Below are 18517 nucleotides of genomic sequence, written 5' to 3' on the forward strand. Positions count from 1 at the left end.
CCCGGTGGGGCTCAGGGTTCTGGCTCTGCATTCAGGGGTCACTCCTGATAATACTCAGGGAACCACAGGTAGTTCCAGCGCGCTCCTCAGTGGACACCAGTCACTGTGAGCACAGACCCAGGTGAGTGCAGAGCTCTCCTCAGAGGACACCGGTCACCATGAGCACCCCTGCGGACACCACTCCACTTTCAGTACACTGTGTCATCAGAATCATTTCCTCAACTGTCCAGACCTTCTTTTACCCCCTCACATAAACATGCTCTTTTTTTCCCTCTTCATATGTGTAGGCTGTGTCAGTACCCTAACTCTACTCGGCATAAAATCAGACCCTCACTTTTTCTCTCACCAGCCTGTGCTGGTTAGACCTGATTCTCCAACTGAAGTTGCTTTCATGCTAATAAAATATTCGTTATTCCTGCCATTTCTGGGTAACAAGTTCAAGTTTTAGAATACGGCAAAAGACAACTTTCCGAAGTTCTACTGCAATTGTGTTGTTATATTACAGTTTTAATTAAGAGATGCATCACAGTCCTTTCTAAATCTTACCTGATAAGGTTGAAATTTTTAGGTATCCATCAAGACTTGGTAGAATATCTTTATAATAGGGCTGAATCACACTTTTGCAGATGTAAAGTGACCATTCTTCCAAAGCATTTAGACCTACTTCAGCCAATGGGGTATAACTCAGGCCCAGTTTAAAGGCCATCTGTATGACAATGAAAGCAAAGAATTTAGGGTTTAAAGGAAAAAAAAAATATCAGTTAGAGCTTCTAATTTTACTAAGACTTTCCACTGCCCTAGGGTGGGACCCTGCTAAAGAGAAGTGGGCACATCTGATGCCACAGTCACTGAATAAGTGTCAGGCGCGCGCGCGTGTGTGTGTGTGTGTGTGTGTGTGTGTGTGTGTGTGTGCGCATGGAGTGAGACTGGACACTGAGTGAGGGCCTGACCCTCGCACACACCAATCACGTCACAATCAGGCTGACAGAGGCCACGCCGAGTGTGCCAAGTCCCACCCCACTCAGTGACAGCAGCCCTGGAAGGAGGCTACCCCCGGCCACCCGCTGAGACCGCCAAGCCAGGCGAGGACACAGAGCAGTGTGTGATCCCGGCACCCACCTGCAGTGCAGGAACATAGGCCCTGATGTCAAGGGCAATGATGTCGTGGGGCAAGGTCAGGACAAAGGTCAGACAGGAGGCCAAGAGTTCATCCTTGTACTGCTTCATCTTGACTGATACCTGAAGGAGAAAGACACTGCAGCTTTAGAGAGTCTCTGGTTGAAACCAAATGATGTACCCGGTCCTCAAGTGCGAATACTCGGAAAGCCTTTACTGAACAGGACACTTCCTTCTTTTATAAACTAAGCACTGATGCCCACAAAAATTTTATTTCTTAAAGTACTTAACTGTCACTATATGAAAAAGATAAATCTACTGAATTGTTACTGATTCAACAAAAACAATGGACTTCAGATACGTAACAATTTCCTTTTAGTGTTATTCTAAAACCATACTGTAGATTTGGATTGACCAAACAAAAATTTAAGTATTCGGATCACTACGAATTATCTTAAACATTCGTGTTTAAGCAGCCCATAATTTATTGTACATTACCTCTTTGCCAAATTTCGCGAACAAAGCGAAGCAAGAGGACTTCTCTGGGTCCTCGGAGGACTGCTTCTGACTCTTTGGACTAACTCCCTGTGAAATAAAATCACAAATTAGTACCACGAACAAACGTCTAGAGATTCTGTGTTCTCATTCACCAGTTCCCAGTCATTTATCATTTTTTACTCTACCAAAGTTTTGTAAAGAGGGGAGAAAAATCAGCTTTAACATTTTAAGGGTGCCGGAGAGCTAACAGAGAAGGTGGAGCATTTGCCTTGCACGAGGCCGAGCCCGGTTTGGACTTCAGCCCTGAGCCCAGTCTCCAGAGCCTACCAAGATCCTGAGCACAGAACCAGGAGCACCACCGGGTGTGGCCCAAAACAAACAAACAAAAATCCCACGTAAATCAGAGGTCAGTGAAAAAAAAAAGTGGAAAAGAGGAGGTGGGTGGTCAAAGTCTAAGTTCTCAAAAAATCCTTATCTCCTGAGGCCAGAGAGTACAGTGGGTGGGGACTGGCCTTGCATGGAACATGAGCCCAGTTTAATCCAGGCACCCCACACGGTCCCTTAAGCCCGGCCAGGAGTAAGCCCGAGTCCTACCAAGTGTTCGTCCCCAAACAAAATCCTCTTCTCCCTTCCCTGTTTTCCAATATATACACCAGGAAGTCAGGAGAGCTGTTCATCCATAACTAAGCAGTGAAGCTTCTCATGACGACTGGCCCCTGGTCACTATAGTGACTTTCCAACTGTTCAACAGCTTCACTGACCTACAGGTCAGCTAAGCAGACAGAATCGAGGGCCTTGCCTCTAGTCTCTGAGAAGAAAACCGACAAGGCCAGAGACCTCCTAGTGACATGCTGGGAAACACGTGTGTCCTCAAAGGCCTGAGACCTCCCAGTGACACGGTGCTGCTGGTCCTCTGGGCCTGGGGAACACACGATCCTCCAAGGCCTGTGGCCTCCCAATGACACACTGCTGGTTGCAGGGGCCTGGGGAACACGCATGTCCTCCACAGTGTGATCTGTTCTTGTCTATCTGTCTGGGGTCCCACTCACTGGCGCCAGGGGCCACGGAGACTTCCCGCCTCGGGACTGAAGCCTGCTCAGCCTGCTCAGCCTGCTCAGCCTGCAAGGCAAGCGTGGGCCCGGTGAGTTCTGTTCTGACACTCGATCTGGTGCTTAGAAGCCAGATGATTCTCAACAGGTGTGCGCTGTAACTCGCACATAAGCAGTGCCTGAAGGTAAGAAGAGTCGACACTCCCTGTGAAAATGTTTCTGTGTCATTCATTTCAATTCATGTTATCAAGTTTTTACTGGGGGCCTGGGGGCCTCCCGAGCGGCACTTGGACAGCTCAAGGATCAGACCCAGCAGTGTCACGGTTTCATGGTTCAGTGGCCAAGAACTGCCAGGGGCCACCAGGCCACCCAGAGGGCTGAGGGACCGTGCAGTGCCCGGGGCCCAACTCTGCATGCCAAGCACCTTAGGGAAATGCCCGCTGTCATTCTGCCCATTTCCCAAGCACAGACATTGCGTAAAGCACCTGCCTCTGGAGAATCCTGACACTACACGGACCCCAGGAGCACTCACCCTGCGACCCACAGCCCCAGAGCAGAGCACGCATGCTCTGGGCACTGCACCAAGTGTGTGCAAACACCCCGGCATAGGTGGATAAATCCAAGGGGCACTCCACGTGTGCAAGCATTACGACCGATCTTATATTTTATAACGCACTTACACATACTCACATAACCTTAGAAACGTGCACCAGAGCCTTCCAAGAAACACTTACCTCAAAATATTTTATTTTCTTAGTGTTTCTCACAGCAACAGAAAGCAGTTTGTAGAAGCCACTGACAAGCGGGAACCGTGTGGACTGCAAAACCAGCTCGTAGGCAAAGGAGTAGACCCAGGGCGCGAAAAACTCCACGTGCTTCTCAGGAAGAATCTCTCTGTTGAAACCAAAACAGTGTAGAAATTCTCAGCAGACTAATATTTTTATCCAGTTTTCACATCATAAGGAAAATAAGCAGGCTTACAATTCCATTACATTTCCAGGAGTATCTATATTTCCTGTTCACTTCCTGAGGATCTTTTCAGTATTAAAAAGTTACTACCAACTTAGTGGATCTAGAAACAGTTTAAAGGAAGATTAACGACAATTTCAGATTTTCCATCTTTTTGAATCATTCCACCTTTTACTTTTTCCTACATTACAGTCAACAACTGATCATTTTCACTCTTTATTACTTTCTTAAAATACCTGCAAAACTCCACCAAATTAATGAAAGCTGAGAAATCTTTAGGCTTGACAGGTTGCAAGTATGCGGCTGGATCTGAGGTTGGGATAACCAGCAAACCAGGAGCTCCATTTTCATCCTTAAAAAGAAAATACATTAAGGGAGAGGGGAAAAATATAAAGAAGAAGAAATGTACCACAGCCAACATAATTCCATTCAATCGCACATTTACTCATCAAATTATTAATAAACCTTTAAATAGTCAAGGTCTAATGGTCTGAGGAAGGAATGCTAAAATCAAGAAAAATACAGGGATTTTTGAAGACTGCATATATATATATGGAAAAGATGATAGAATTCACAGAAACATTAAATAAAAAACAAGAAAGGTAATAAAGTGAAGTAGAAAAAGAACAGTCAAGTAAAAAAATGTGAAGGGGCTGAGTAATGATAACAGAATTTGAATGTCAAAAGTATAGAAAATGGAACAGAAAGGATAATGGCTGAAAGACTCCAAACTAAGAAACGGAAAATGAACAGTAACAGTCAAGACACGTTAAGCTGCGTTCCAGAACCACATTTCAAAGCACAAGGTCCTGACCCCTTTCTCTGCAGCCCCCAATACGCTTTTCACAGAGTGACTCTATACTCAGTGAAGTGTCAGCAGTAAGCTGACCATCAGTGTGGGGTCAGATCAAGCTGACCATCAGTGTGGGGTCAGATCTTGCTTTGCAAGAGCAGGAAAGGCAGCACAGAGGCTGGGACTGGGGTCCTGCCTCCAGCCCCCCGCCCAGTGCTCTCCAGGCATCAGCTCTGCACACGGACCCTAACTGGGGCGAACTCGCCATGCGGACCCTAACTGGGACAAGCTCGTCTGAGAGAGAACTGGGATCCGAAAGCAAAGCAAGTCCCACCAGAATCTGTCGACTTCTCAGGTCTATCACACCAGACAAGAGGTCCTGACGGCACTGAGCTCAGGCTGACCCTTCCCGAGGCCGGGTGGCGGCCCCCAGCCGAGGAAAGCGCCTGGGCTGAGTTCTCTGTGTCGACTCTTTCCGAGCTCACAGGCACCTTGCACCCAGAGTTTGGCTTCTACAGCCATGAACAAGAATCCCAAGTTAGGGGCTAGAGCGATAGCACAGTGGGGAGGGCGTTTGCCTTACACACGGCCGACCCGGGTTTGATTCCCAGCATCCCATATGGTCCCCCAAGCACGTCCAGGAGTAATTCCTGAGTGCAGAGCCAGGAGTAACCCCTGAGCATCGCTGGTGTGACCCAAAAAGAAAAACAAAAAGAATCCCAAGTTACCCTCACTTACCAAAAAGTAACTTCTGCATCAAATAGTTTGACTCCCCCATTACTAAGGAATGAGGAACAACAAACAACTTCTAAAAAATTGATTTGATTTAGCACATATAATAGTTTTGAAAAATCCAGATACAATATTAAGCTATTCACATTAAGACACATTAAGCTATTCAAACAGAAATCCAACGATGATATATATTAACTCAATTTTTCATAAGACACTATAAGCAAGCTGTTTTTCACTGAATATTTATATACAAAAAGAGTTGGGAAGAAAATGATGCAAAGTTAATGAAAAAAATTCTAACCTCTTGTCCTCCAACATTCTGTTTCTCTAGCGTAAGATCCAATTTCTCAACAAGTTTCAAAATGGATTTTACAAATTCATCATATAGCAAATGACTCAGATTTTGAAGGGAGAAATTCACAAGAAATGCTTCATCTGCTAAAAATGAATCCTTTAAAAAAAAAGGTAACGAAAGTCAAAATTTTGTGCAAAAAATAAGTATTAAATAAACATTAAGAGGTATACAGATGGAGATACATATTTAGATATGTCATATTAATATAAATAACATATCTAGCCAAGTTTTTCAAACTATGAAATACAGGCACCTGTCAATATTAGACAGTATCTTTTTAGTCAGGTAATACACTTATCCAATCATGTATCAAACACTAAGAACATACTAGCAAATAAGAAGACTCAGGCTAATCACTGTCAAAGCTTTCATTCAAATTTACTGACTTGTTTATGTATACACATGCACATTATGCATTGTTAAACAGTTGAGCACACACGTACATACATCTACACACGCATACAGATGCATGCATAACCACACATTCACATACATGCAAATATGTAGAATACATGTATATAAACATCTATCCTCAGGATGAATTTAGAAGTAAAATTAATTCTCCTATTCCAAAAATACCAGCCAATTCCTCTGACTTTATTCAAATATTCTATGGAACTTAATCTCAAAATTTAACAATATCTATTATCACTCAGAATAAAAAATATCAAATGCAATACTCTGATAACTGTTCTTTTAGAAGACAAAGTTCTTAAGAATTTTTACTGAATAGACATCACCTAAGGATACGAGTAGGAAGACAAAGGTTCTTAAGAATTTTTACAAAAAGGGCTGGAGCAATAGGATAGTGGGTAGGGCATTTGCCTTGCACGCAGCCGACCCAGGTTCGATTCCCAGCATCCCATATGGTCCCCCAAGCACGTCCAGGAGTAATTCCTGCGTGCAGAGCCAGGAGTAACCCCTGAGCATCGCTGGGTGTGACCCAAAAAGAAAAAAAAAAGAATTTTTACAAACAGATATGATAAGTCTGATTTCCCTGGTGGCTTATAGTAGAGGTGAAAGGAATGTCTGCTAGACATTTGTTAGGCAGGAGGGTTTCTGTTGTTTTTCTGGGGCTACACCTTGCGATGCTCAGGCCTTACTGCTGGCTCTGCACTCAGGGATCGCGCCTGGTGGGGCTCAGGGCATCGTACAGGGTGCCGGGGACTGAGCCCAAGTCAAGGCATGCAAGGTGAGCCCCCTATCTGCTGTACTCCTGCTCTGTCCAGGTGGGAGGCAGCACTAAAATTACAGATGATGATGATGTAACTAAGCTGTGCACTAGAATTCTTCATACCAATAGATGCACTCATCTTCATCTTAAACAATAAAAAGAGAATAGCTCCCCTAAGGGGGTAGGGAGTTCACCCTCCTAGAAAGAACTTGGCATCAACTATATTAAGCCACTACTGAATGCTAACGTGAGGGTTCAGCCACACAAGTCTTAAACACACTGATTAAACAACAGGTTTTCCATCTCCCCCTCAGCACCTAAACTTAAAGTGCTGTTTTAACTTTTTACGTGGATTCTAAGAAACCTGACATGAGATTAATACCCAAGGACAGTAGAAACAAGGACCAGGAGGATGGGTCCAGGGTGGAAAGCCTGCCTCAAGTGCTGGGGGAGAGGGCAGTTGGGATAAGAAGGGGTCACTATGACACAGATATCTGGATATGATCACTCTGGATAAAAACTGCGTGCAGAAAATACGCAAAGGAACGAACATGAGAACCTCTCAGGATCTATACTGCAAACCATAAAGTCCCAGGAGAGGGAAAAGGAGAGGAGAGGGAGAGAAAGAGGGGGAGAGGGAGGGGAGGGGGAGAGAGGGAATGTGCCTGCCCTAGAGACAGTCTGGGGGAGGGAGGGCGTGGGGATGGCGGGAGGGAAACTGGGGATACTGATGGTGGGAAACGGACACTGGTGGAAGGACGGGTGTTGTAACATTGTATGACTGAAACCCTATCAGTAACAGCTTTGTAACTTCACGATGATTCAATTTTTAAAAAAAAATTGTAAAAACACAAACTTTTTACTTGAAGGTTTTTTTTTTGGGGGGGGGTGACATTTTGGGTCACACCCAGCAATACTCAGGAGTTACTTCTGGCTTTGTACTCAGGATTTACTGCTGGCGGTGCTCAGGGGACCACATGGGATGCTGGGAATCGAATCCAGGTCAGCCACGTGCAAGGCAAACACCCTCCCCGCTGTACTACCACTCCAGGCCCTACTTGAACTTTTTTTTTTTTTTTTGCTTTTTTGGTCATACCCGGCGATGCACAGGGGTTACTCCTGGCTCTGCACTCAGGAGTTACTCCTGATGGTGCTCGGGGGACCATATGGGATGCTGGGAATCGAACCTGGGCCAGCCACGTGCAAGGCAAACTCCCTACCCACTGTGCTATCTCTCCAGCCCCTTGAACTATTTTTTTTAACTATTTAGAAAGAGTGGGAAAAAAATAATTCTGAAATAAATAGCTTTAGCATTAAGCTATGGAAACCATAAAGAAGAACTACTAGTTACTCTGAAGAATGCACGTTACTGTTAAGCTGTTTAACATAAAGAGGCACTTGTAAGACTTTACAACGATCACGTTTACCATCATCTGGTCACAGCTCAGGAGACTCCTGAAGAGACCCAGGTAGTCTTTGTATGTGGGCACCTTCCATTTGCCAGTTCTGACCTCTCCTGAGGCTCGGGCGTCTTCAGACTCAGACTCTGCACCCTGGCAAGGAACACAGCATTCCAATATTCACGAGCCCAAAAACTACACACGACTGCCAGAACTTAATCGCGTCCATAACTCCTTAAGCCAAACAACTGTCGATTTGATGAATGAAGATCATAGATTACAGAGAGTTAATAAAAAGCCAGCTGAAAATAGTCATGAACTCTCTGAGTAGCCCTAACACAACAATACACTCGCATGTATGTCTAAACAATGTCCGAAGAAAGTACCAAAATCATTTACATCAGTTCCTTACATGAGCCAGCTTCTAATGCTCTCTGCCTCCTGTAACTTCAAGGCATCTCTAGGCCTCCCATGACAAGCGAAAGCATGTTTTACACATTCAAAAACTAAACCGTTCCCTTTTCATAAAAAATGCGTACCAGTGTAACTTTACACATAAGGACGTTTCAAAACCTACAAGCTTATTTACCAGAAAAGCTTTACAGGTTCTGTACTTTTCAAAACATAAAGCGTGGCTCATGACTGAAAGGGCTACTTTTCTTTTCTGTATTTGCAGACAAACCTAACAAACCTGTATTTGCATTTCAAACTTTTAGTGTCAAGACAAATTTTTCAAAAGATGAAAATCAAATTTTACCTGTTGAAGGATCACTGGTTTAGAACATATCCTGATTAAACCCTGATGCACTGAAAAGAAGAAAACAAAAACAAAAATTAAGGAAACAGAGAAAAACAACTAAACTCTCAATAAAGACCACCTTTAGGGGATGTTGCAGGAGGGGCGCATACCTGATGACTTTCAGGGCTTATTCCTGGCTACCGAGAGTATCTCACCTGCACGACAAAGCCTGCCAAGCTACCCGTGACGTATTCGATATGCCAAACACAGTAACAAGTCTCACAATGGAGACATTACTGGGCCCCCTTGACCAAATTAATGAACAACAGGAGGACAGTGACAATGACAGTGATTCCTGGGGCTGTGTCAGGGGTTGGGGCCTGGCATTACTTGGGGAACCAGATGGGGTGTCGAGGGCCAGCTCTGAGCAAGACACCTCTCTAGCCCCCAAGAAAGACACGTCCAAAACATGACTCCAGGAGGAGCTGAAGAGATAGTTACGCAGGCAGGGCACTTGCCTTGCACACTGCAGACCCAGGTTCGATTCCCCGCCATCCCATATGGTCCCCTGTGCACCGCCAGGAGTGATTCCTGAGTGCAGAGACAGGAGCAATCCCTGAGCATCTCCAGGTGTGGCCCCCAAGTTTTTAATTTTTTGAAAACCCAGAACTTTAGGAACCGGAGAGACAGTACAGTGGGCTGGGCCCTTGCCTTCCACACAGCCGACCTGAGTCAGATGCCCGGCATCCCACCAGGAGTGAGCCCTGAGCACCGCTAGGTGTGGCTCCCCCAAAAAAGGACAAAAAAATTAAAAAATAAAACACAACTTTGTCTCTATTTTTTTTCTGCCTTTTTTCAGAAGGAAAATGAAAACAAAACATTTTAAATCAGGATGTAAAAAGAAGATTCTGTATTTTCTAAGATGAATAGAATGATACAAAATATTCTGGTAATCAAATGTTCTTTAGATCAAACATATCAACCATTTGTCATTGATCAACATAAAAAAATGAATTTTAAACTTACCCACAGTACTAATGCAATTCCAGAGAACGGGTCCTTTTTGGGCTAAGGCCAGGAAAATCTTTACTATGTTTCTACAGCATACTGATTGCATTTTTGGACTATACTGTGGAAAACTGTCTATCTGTACCACCATGAGATGTTCTAGAACTGGAGTATACAACTCTGGAACCTACCAGAAAGAGAGAGAAAACCCTAAGTTAGGAGAGAAAATAAATATAGGAATAGTATTTCATACAACAGTATATGGTAGCTTCATATAAAAGAATAGTAAAAGACAATAATGTTTGGTACCTTAGTGTGCAAATATTCTAAGTAATTACAACTCAAATAGACACAATAAAAGCTAGATTTTTATAAAACCTTTTATTTATTGTGGTGATTAAATCAGAATAGAAGTGAACAGTACAATTTAGCCCAGGCATCATTCTTTATCTTTTAGAAACACAGAAATGTAGAAGAGTGAATAATTTTTTTCTACTTTGAATAAGGAAACGTGGCGCTTCCTCACAATGATGCCTTTTCTGTGACCCTGATTCAGACTTTACCCCCGCCCTCGCCCTGCGCGTCTCCGGGCCTGCAGCACCCCGAGCGAGCAGATCTACTCCGCAAACTACCTGCTGCTCCGAGCTACGCCTCGGTCACTCGCGAGGACGGGCAGAGGCAGCGACGCCCAGCCCCACCCCTCAGCATCTGCCAGGACTCTAAAAACTACGAAGACTCACCCCACGCGGCGACAACCCTAGAGAAGCAGCAAGACACACAGACGCCCACGAGGCCCAACGAGCAAAAACAATTCTCACCCGAGACCAAGCAACACCAGCCGCTCAGCAACTCTTCGGCGTCCACAGTGACACCGCAGCGAAGCCGGCAATAGCGTTGTCAGAGAGACAACAGCACGTGTGCTCAGCAAAGCACAAGAAAGTCTAAGAGTCGGGATGAAAAACCACCACGAGCAGAAATGACAAAAAGAAAGAGCATGGCAGGTGATCAAAGAAACCTCCATCAGAGCATGGAACAACAGCTCAGCAGCAGCGGACCCATGTCCATGCGCTCCGAGACGAGAAGGGCGACGGTCAGGAGCCAGCAGACCAGGACCAGCGGCTCCCACACATGCTCGAACACGTCTCCCGCCTGCCCACCCTGGAGCAGTCTGTGCTCTCCCTTCAACACACGCGTTTCCCTTTCTCCCCTCTCACGTCTTTCTAAGTAAACTTCAATAAAAATTTTCTCGCTTCACCAAAAATAAAAAAGGAAGTGGGAAATAGTCTAAAAAGGGATCAACAGCACCCAGACAACGATGGGAGGAGTTCAAGAGGAACGACACGAGAATCATCAGAGTCCCTGAAGAACAGGAAAACGCATGTGATGGAGAATCAAGAAATCGAAGGTGGGGCTGGAGCAATAGCACAGCGGGCAGGGCGTTTGCCTTGCTGGCAGCTGACCCAGGTTTGATTCCCAGCATCCCATATGGTCCCCTGAGCACCGCCAGGAGTGATCCTGAGTGCAGAGCCAGGAGGAACCCCTGTGCAATGCCAGGTGTGACCCAAAAAGCAAAAAGAAAAAAAAAAGAAAGAAATCGAAGTTAAGAATTTCCCAGAGTTGAGGAACACAGGCACCAAGATCCAGGAGGTCCGGAGGGTCCCAGCGAAAATAGAAAACTGCAACTAAAAAACTGCAAGACATTATACTCAAAACAACCAAATTGATGTGGGGGAAAGGGAGCTCATGCACTGCTGCTGGGGAGGTCAAGTGGTCCAATTTTTTTGGAAAACAAGACGGGCATTAAAAAAAAAAAAGGACAGGAACTGAGCTTCCATAAACTCTACTCAGAAAAGGCATCAGCACTTCTATGCTCACTGCAACACTATTCACAATAGCCAGAACCTGGCAACTGGGGACACTGGTGGTGGGAAAAGTACACTGGTGAAGAGACCTGTGCTGGAACATCATAGGACCGAAACCCTATCACGAACAGCCTTGGAAATGTGTTTATCACCGAATCACTGTCATCCCGTCGTTCATCGATTTACTCGAGCGGGCGCCAGTAACGTCTCCATTCGTCCCAGCCCTGAGATTTTAGCAGCCTCTCCTCACTCATCTTTCCCAATGATTGGAGGCTCTTTCAGAGTCAGGGGAATGATACCTGTTATAGTTACTGGTTTTGGCACATCGAATATGCCACAGGGAGCTTGCCAGGCTCTGCCCATGTGCATCACCGTGATTCAATAAAAAATTAAAGACCACGTTATCAGCACAGCACACACACAGTGAGACAGAAATACACATACAGAGATAGAGATATACAGAAAATGAGACAGTGGAGCAGGAATGTGGTCATGCTCTGGCATCACGCCACACCCTCGCTCTGGTGACCCCCAAGTCAAACCGGGAGCAGACCCCAAATGAAATGAACCATTCCGCTTACAGTGTCAAGGTGAAGCAAAACACTTGCGATGGACTGGAGGAAAGAGGGCATCTGGTAAACGTGGTCCTCAGCAGTGTCCGTCTGCAGGAGAAACAGCTGCTTGCAGCGCTGCAGGAGCTCGACGTACATGAAGTCAACGTCTTTGGCATTTATGATCTTGCAAGGCTTTAAAATATATGAAAATAAAGGTGTTAGTCTTTTCGTTGTAAAACAATGATGTTTGTGGTGTTGTGCTCTCATTGATTATAAACTGAATACTAACCAGCTTTTTACTGAGAAAAGAAACAAAATACAACGTATATTACAAAGATGCTTCTAAACTATAATCTGCAATTCCATTTCTAAACATTTATTCAAATATAAAACCTCTACTGACTGTCAAATATACTCTGGGTACCACTGATACCCCCAAATCACTCAAGGCTAGTCGCTCACCAGAAGTTTAAACTTCAACGTAAACTATGTTGTCATACCACACTACACACTGCTCCCAGAGCTGACCACTAACTCATGGCTCCGATAACGCTATTTTCTAGCTTCAGATTTCCCAAAAACTCCTTTAGACATTGAAGTTCCTCGCTCTCCCTGACTTCTGGATCTTCTCAGATGCTTTTTCTTATGACCAAAGTAAGAGGGCCAACAGAGAGAGAGAGAGAAAAAGAAAAAAAGCCACCCCATAAATTCTTGCCACAGAGAGTGAAGCGGGTGGGGCACTTACCTTAGAGGTGACCAACCCAGATTTGATCTCACACTGCACACTGGCCCCTGGCAGCCTGGCAGGAGAGATTCCTGGGCACAGAGTCAGGAGTAAGCTTATGAGCACTGCTGGGTGTGGTGCAAAAAATATTAAAAGATAAAAATAAAGTAATGAATAAAGATGTACTATAAAGAAAACAACTTGCGAGTTTGTTTGCTTGTTCTTGTTTTGGGGTCATACCCGACAATGCTCAGGGGTTACTCCTGGTTCTGCACCCAGAAATTACTCCTGATGGTGCTCAGGAACCATATGGGATGCTGGGGATTGAACCTGGGTCAATCAGACGCAAGGCAAGTGCTCTACCCACTGTAGAGCACTCCAGCCCCAGGTGTGTGTGTGTGTGTGTGTGTGTGTGTGTGTGTGTGGCTACTAGACCACACCCAGGTGCTCAAGGCTTACTCCTGGCTCTACTGGCAGAGGTCAGGGACCACATGTGGTGCCAGGATCGAATCTTGCCACAGGCAAGGCAAACACCCTATCTGCTTTATCTACTCTCTGGATTCTATTCTAAATATTTTTTCTTTTTGTTTTTTGGGTCACACCTGGTGATGCACAGGGATTACTTTTGGCTCTGCGCTCAGGAACCACCCCTGGCAGTGCTCAGGGAGCCATATGGGATGCTGGGAATCGAACCTGGGTCGGCTGCATGCAAGGCAAACAGCCTACCCACTATGCTATAGCTCCAGCCCCTGAATATTTTTAAGTAAACCTTGTCAAAAGAAACACTCTTTGTAAAACTTTCAGTAATGGCAAGTGTAATTTTAATTTTATAAATAAGGACAAGAGTCCGAGAGCTACTACAGCAGTTAATTAAGGTTTCCCTTGCAGCCAACCTGGGTTCGATCCCTGAGACCACATACGGTTCCTCGAGTCCAGCTAGGAATGGTCCTTGGGTTGAGTCGTGGTCAAGTCCTGAGCTCTGCCTGGTATGGTCCAAGAACCAAAAAACAGAATGACAGACGGGGTTGGAGAGATGGCATGGGTGTTGGGACACTTGCGTGGCATATGGCCAACCCCAGTTCAACCCTGAAAGTGCAGAGGGTATCCGGGCACTGCCGGGGTCAGTCCTGAGTGGAGGAACACTGGCAGGTACGGTCCCCAGAGCAAAAACTAGAGCAAAGGGAAACAGAACGAGATGGAAAGCTCATCACGTTTCTAGTCTTCAAACTTGGTTTCGAAGATATGCCTTGGTCGTATCAATTATTAATGGTACCTTCTAATTAATTTTTCTAAGTCATGACCTGATTTTTAGAGTAAAAACTGGACCCCTAGCACCTATGTGAGAGTTTAGGAGGATTTGAGACAATGCATACACAAAGTCATAGTACACGGCAGGCACTAAGAGACAATTTAACAACAAAGTACCAACAATACTGTCACAAGTGGGAGAAGCTATTTTAAAATGCAGTAAATCATATTACTCCAATAAAACCAAAAAGGACAAGTAAAGAACCATACTCCTGCAAATAGTCCATATCCACGAATCGCGATGGATAAATCCTTGCTGCTCGAATCCACGTTCCGGATGATTCCATAGAACTGCTCCATAAAGTACTGCAGTTTATGCTTGTGCAGTTCTGCATCTTTCGCCACCATAAGAGACACCTGCAACGGCATTATACTCACTTGTTGGACTTGTTAATAACAAAACACAGGCGTCTACACAAATATGACAAGATTACAACTGTTCACTGATATCACCCATGCACTGTTCCAGTTCCTGCCAACTGCTCTTACCTCAGCAAGAACGACCTGTCCCTTTGGCGCGCTAAGCCTGCACGAGGCCCAGAGAGACTCTGAGAGGCAGGTACGTGATGTGAAGTGTGTTTCCCTTCACCCGCATCCCAGGAGTGCCGAGGCCCAGCAGCCGGCAGGGCTGGCAGCTTTCAGGGGGGCGAGACAGGACCGCAGGAAAGCCTGTGCCTCGCATGCGGCCGACCAAGCTGATCCCCTCATGACACTTGGTCACGGAGGCCTGCTGGGGTCACGCTTGAGCACAGAGCCAGGAGCAGTCCCTGAGCACTCCCGGCCTGGGCCCAAACCCCCAGAAGAATAAGGAAGTGGGGGATCATCACAAAGAAAGAGAAGGCGTCTCCTGAAACAGCAGTAGTGAGAGACTGAAGGTTAAGATGCGTGTACGACATGGGCCAGGGTGCAGTCCCGGCACCTGCTACAAGCCCTGAGCACCAGAGACTGGCCACGAGCCGGGCAAGTGCCTACAGCGCTGGATTCTCTCTCTGGCCCCCAAATTCCTAAACATGACAACAGAGCCCGAAGGAGGTGCGATTCCTCCTGCCTCTGCCTCCCCGGCTGGCGGAGGCGTCTCAGCGCTCCCTCTGGGGCCTCGCTGTCCCTTCTTTTTCTGTTTTGGAGGACACAACTGGCGGAGCAGGGGGCTCACTCCTGGCAGGTCTGGAGAGACCGTACGTGGAGCCAAGGGTCCTGGCCGGGTCGACCACGCGAAGGCGAGTGCCCTGCCCGCGGTGCCACTGCCCCCGCCCCACGCGCGCTCCTCTTCCGAGCAGTCACCCCGACCTGAGCTCGTGGGTCCCGTTGGATCTCCTCCTTGGGCCACGTGGATGAGTAGGAACCAAGTGATTTTCTAAAGGACTACAGAAGCTAACAGATCAACCTGTGTGACTTTTCCCGAATGCACGTGCACAAACTGACTCTAACTTTTTGCGTAGAGAAACATTTGTGAGTCTGACTGACCGTACCTGTTTCAGAAAAGACTCCAGAGCCGAGAGCGCTGCCTTTTTCAAGTCTACATTTGTGTGGCTGCACCATTTTGACATCACTTCGAATAAAGAAACATAGTTGTCCAGAAGGCAGGTGCTGAACTGGGATGCGTGCAGGGCAAATAAGTGTAGGCCCGCTGCAAAGGCGAGAAACAGGCTATTTCGAACAGGGCAAAGGAAGGCACAACAGAGACCTAATGGAGCGTTGGGTATACGTCAAAATGAAACTGGATCCAGGGGCAGGAGAGGCAGTACAGTAGGTAAGGCACTTCCCTTGCCCGTGGCCGACTGGGTTTGATCCCTGGCACCCTGTAAGGTCCCACGAACTCTGCTGGTGTGATTTCTGAGTGCGGAGCCAGGAGTATTGCCAGGTATAGGCCCAAAAACGAACAAAAGAGCTGTGTTCATTGAGACCTGGAGTTAGCAGCTAGGATGACTAGGGGCCCTGGTCAGAGCGTGAGCGCTGCCAATCTCCCACCGGAGCCGCATGGCCAGGGGCTGGCAAATGACACTGATAACCAGGTCTGGGAACACTATCGAGACCTACATAAGTCAGGACCAATCAAAACTGTCCTGAACCGTTTTTTAAACATTATGTGACAATGTCGAAGTCTGTGTACCAAAAACCAAGTCTCCAAAAGCCTTCCTGTAAATAACTGCGAGTGGAGCAGCACAGAAGTTATCCTATTTACCCTAATTCATCTCATTCACCTTCATTCACAGGGTAGGTGAATGTTTTCTCTGGACATTTAGGGGAACTGGATAAATTCTGACTCATTAAATACAGACTCATACCTGAAGGGACCGCATACCGCTTCAGATCAATCTGTCAATAAGAAAGAAAATAAAATTTCTCTTAGTGTGAATCACAAGTCTCAAAGTTAAAAGAATCAAAAGGATATCAGTCCTACCTGAGGAGAAATTGCCTTCAGTGCAAAATCAAAGATCTCCTTTGAAGTCTGGGGATCTAGAAAAAAAGAGAAAGACACCTGGGTTCCAAATCCTAACAGTATCCCCCGCAGAGCTCGCAACCACTAACCCTAATGCCATCCCCAAGAGCTCGCGACCACCCAAGGCTCTGTTCAGACAGCAGGCTCTCTGCATCACCTGGAGCCGTGGGACCTCAGGAGTCGCTGTCCCAGTGTGGAGAGAGTGCTGAATTACTCCTGCTACAGCTAGTACTGCAGGCAGTCAAGTCGGAAGAGAGTTCAGAATATCAGAGACTCGGATTTTAGTTCCACCTCATTGTTTCAAGCTCTACGAGATGATTCCTGCAGCCCCAGTCTCTGGTCTGTTCCAATATAACGCTTGGAGGATTGTCTGAACAAGTGTCTTACGGCTGACAGGTGAGGACACTGCTCAGTGCCAACAGGTGTCAGCTGTAGGGGCCAAAGACTGAAAAGCTTAAGTGGCAGCATGCATGAGGCCCTGGGTTAAATTCACAGCACCTCCAAAAAAAAAAAAAATCGAGCAAGCCCAAACTAAGTTTTCATGGTCAGGACATAGTTCAGAGGTCTAGCTGCATGCTGAGTGGCCCCTGAGAATCCTGCTGGGTGTAACCAAGCACTGCTACCTGTGGCCCCCTGGAAAAGAACAACAACAAAAAGGGGGCTGGAGCGATAGCACAGCAGGGAGGGGTTTGCCTTACACGCAGCGGACCCAGCCTCGATCCTCAGCATCCCACTGGGTCCCCCGAGCAACACCAGGAGTGATTCCCGAGTGCAGAGGCAGAGGCAGGAGTAACCCCTGTGCATTGCCAGGTGTGACCGCCCTCAAATAAGAAGGATGGAACCCAATGATTTGGAGGATTAAATAGCTCAATTAAGAATGAGTATTTTGCCCCCTAAGCATTTAATAAATACATCGCATCTGGCTATTAGGCCACACCTGGTGGTGCCCAGGCCACTCCCAGCTCTCTTGGGAATCATTCCCAGCGGTGCTCAGGACACCAGGCCACGCTGTGGATCGAACCCGGGCCTCAAGCACGCAAGTTTCTATGGAAACTTAAAATATGAACAAAATATTGTTTGACCCCTGTATGCTTACTGCCAAAAGAGAAGATAAAATAGGTGCACAGTATAATTTGAGGTCTTACACTGATCTTCCTAATAATAACCCAGTTACATTATCACTGTCCTGCTCACGCAGATGTCCAAAAATCATGTGTCTACACCACTGAGTTCTCCTCCCTGGGAACAATGGTATCCAAACACAGACACTCAAGAATCAACTTGTTTAGGGCCGGGAGGTGGCGGAAGGGTAAAGTGCATGCCTTACATACATGACCTCTGGCTTCTATCCCCAGCACGACAACCAAGGGGGGAGAAAAAAAAGAAAGAAAAAAAGTAAAAGGGACTGGAGAGATACAAAAGCAAGTACGGCACTTGCCTTGCAAGCAGCCAATCCAGGTTCAATCCCCAACACCCGACAACCCTGCCAGGAGTGACCCCTGAGCTCAGACAGAGACGGGAGTAAGCCCTGAGCACCAGCAGGGGTGATTGCTCATGACACCCCCAAAAAAATAAAGCAAAAATGTGTTTGCCAGAACAATCTATTTTTGTTTCGAAAACAAAGCTTACACGTGACAGGGTGCTGAGGGAAAAGGGACGGGAGGGCTAAAGGGAGACAAGGGGCACTCGCAGGAGACCCGAGACAGCCACTCTGGAACTCTGCAAGGTCGAGATTCCTTCTGGCTGAGTCTCCACAAACAAGACGGCGCAGGAGCCGGCCTAGTATCGTTCAG

At 46.4% G+C, this 18517-nt stretch overlaps 1 protein-coding gene across 1 annotated transcript in view; it reads right to left on the reverse strand.

Annotated features, from left to right (window-relative positions):
• Window positions 1–18517, reverse strand: part of PRKDC (protein kinase, DNA-activated, catalytic subunit) — a 147459-nt gene that overhangs the window by 119376 nt on the left and 9566 nt on the right. The window contains exons 8-21 of the mRNA XM_056112417.1: window positions 16686–16741; window positions 16570–16600; window positions 15754–15911; window positions 14495–14641; window positions 12280–12444; window positions 9855–10023; window positions 8847–8896; window positions 8117–8242; window positions 5462–5611; window positions 3869–3984; window positions 3398–3557; window positions 1615–1701; window positions 1120–1239; window positions 547–706 (exon numbers count right to left, since the gene is read on the reverse strand). Of these exons, the coding sequence (XP_055968392.1) occupies window positions 547–706; window positions 1120–1239; window positions 1615–1701; window positions 3398–3557; window positions 3869–3984; window positions 5462–5611; window positions 8117–8242; window positions 8847–8896; window positions 9855–10023; window positions 12280–12444; window positions 14495–14641; window positions 15754–15911; window positions 16570–16600; window positions 16686–16741 (1695 nt within the window). The remainder of the gene's footprint in view (window positions 1–546; window positions 707–1119; window positions 1240–1614; window positions 1702–3397; window positions 3558–3868; window positions 3985–5461; window positions 5612–8116; window positions 8243–8846; window positions 8897–9854; window positions 10024–12279; window positions 12445–14494; window positions 14642–15753; window positions 15912–16569; window positions 16601–16685; window positions 16742–18517) is intronic.

Source organism: Sorex fumeus, unplaced genomic scaffold (genome assembly GCF_029834395.1).
Source record: "Sorex fumeus unplaced genomic scaffold, SorFum_2.1 ptg000002l, whole genome shotgun sequence".
Taxonomy (NCBI): Eukaryota; Metazoa; Chordata; class Mammalia; order Eulipotyphla; family Soricidae; genus Sorex; species Sorex fumeus.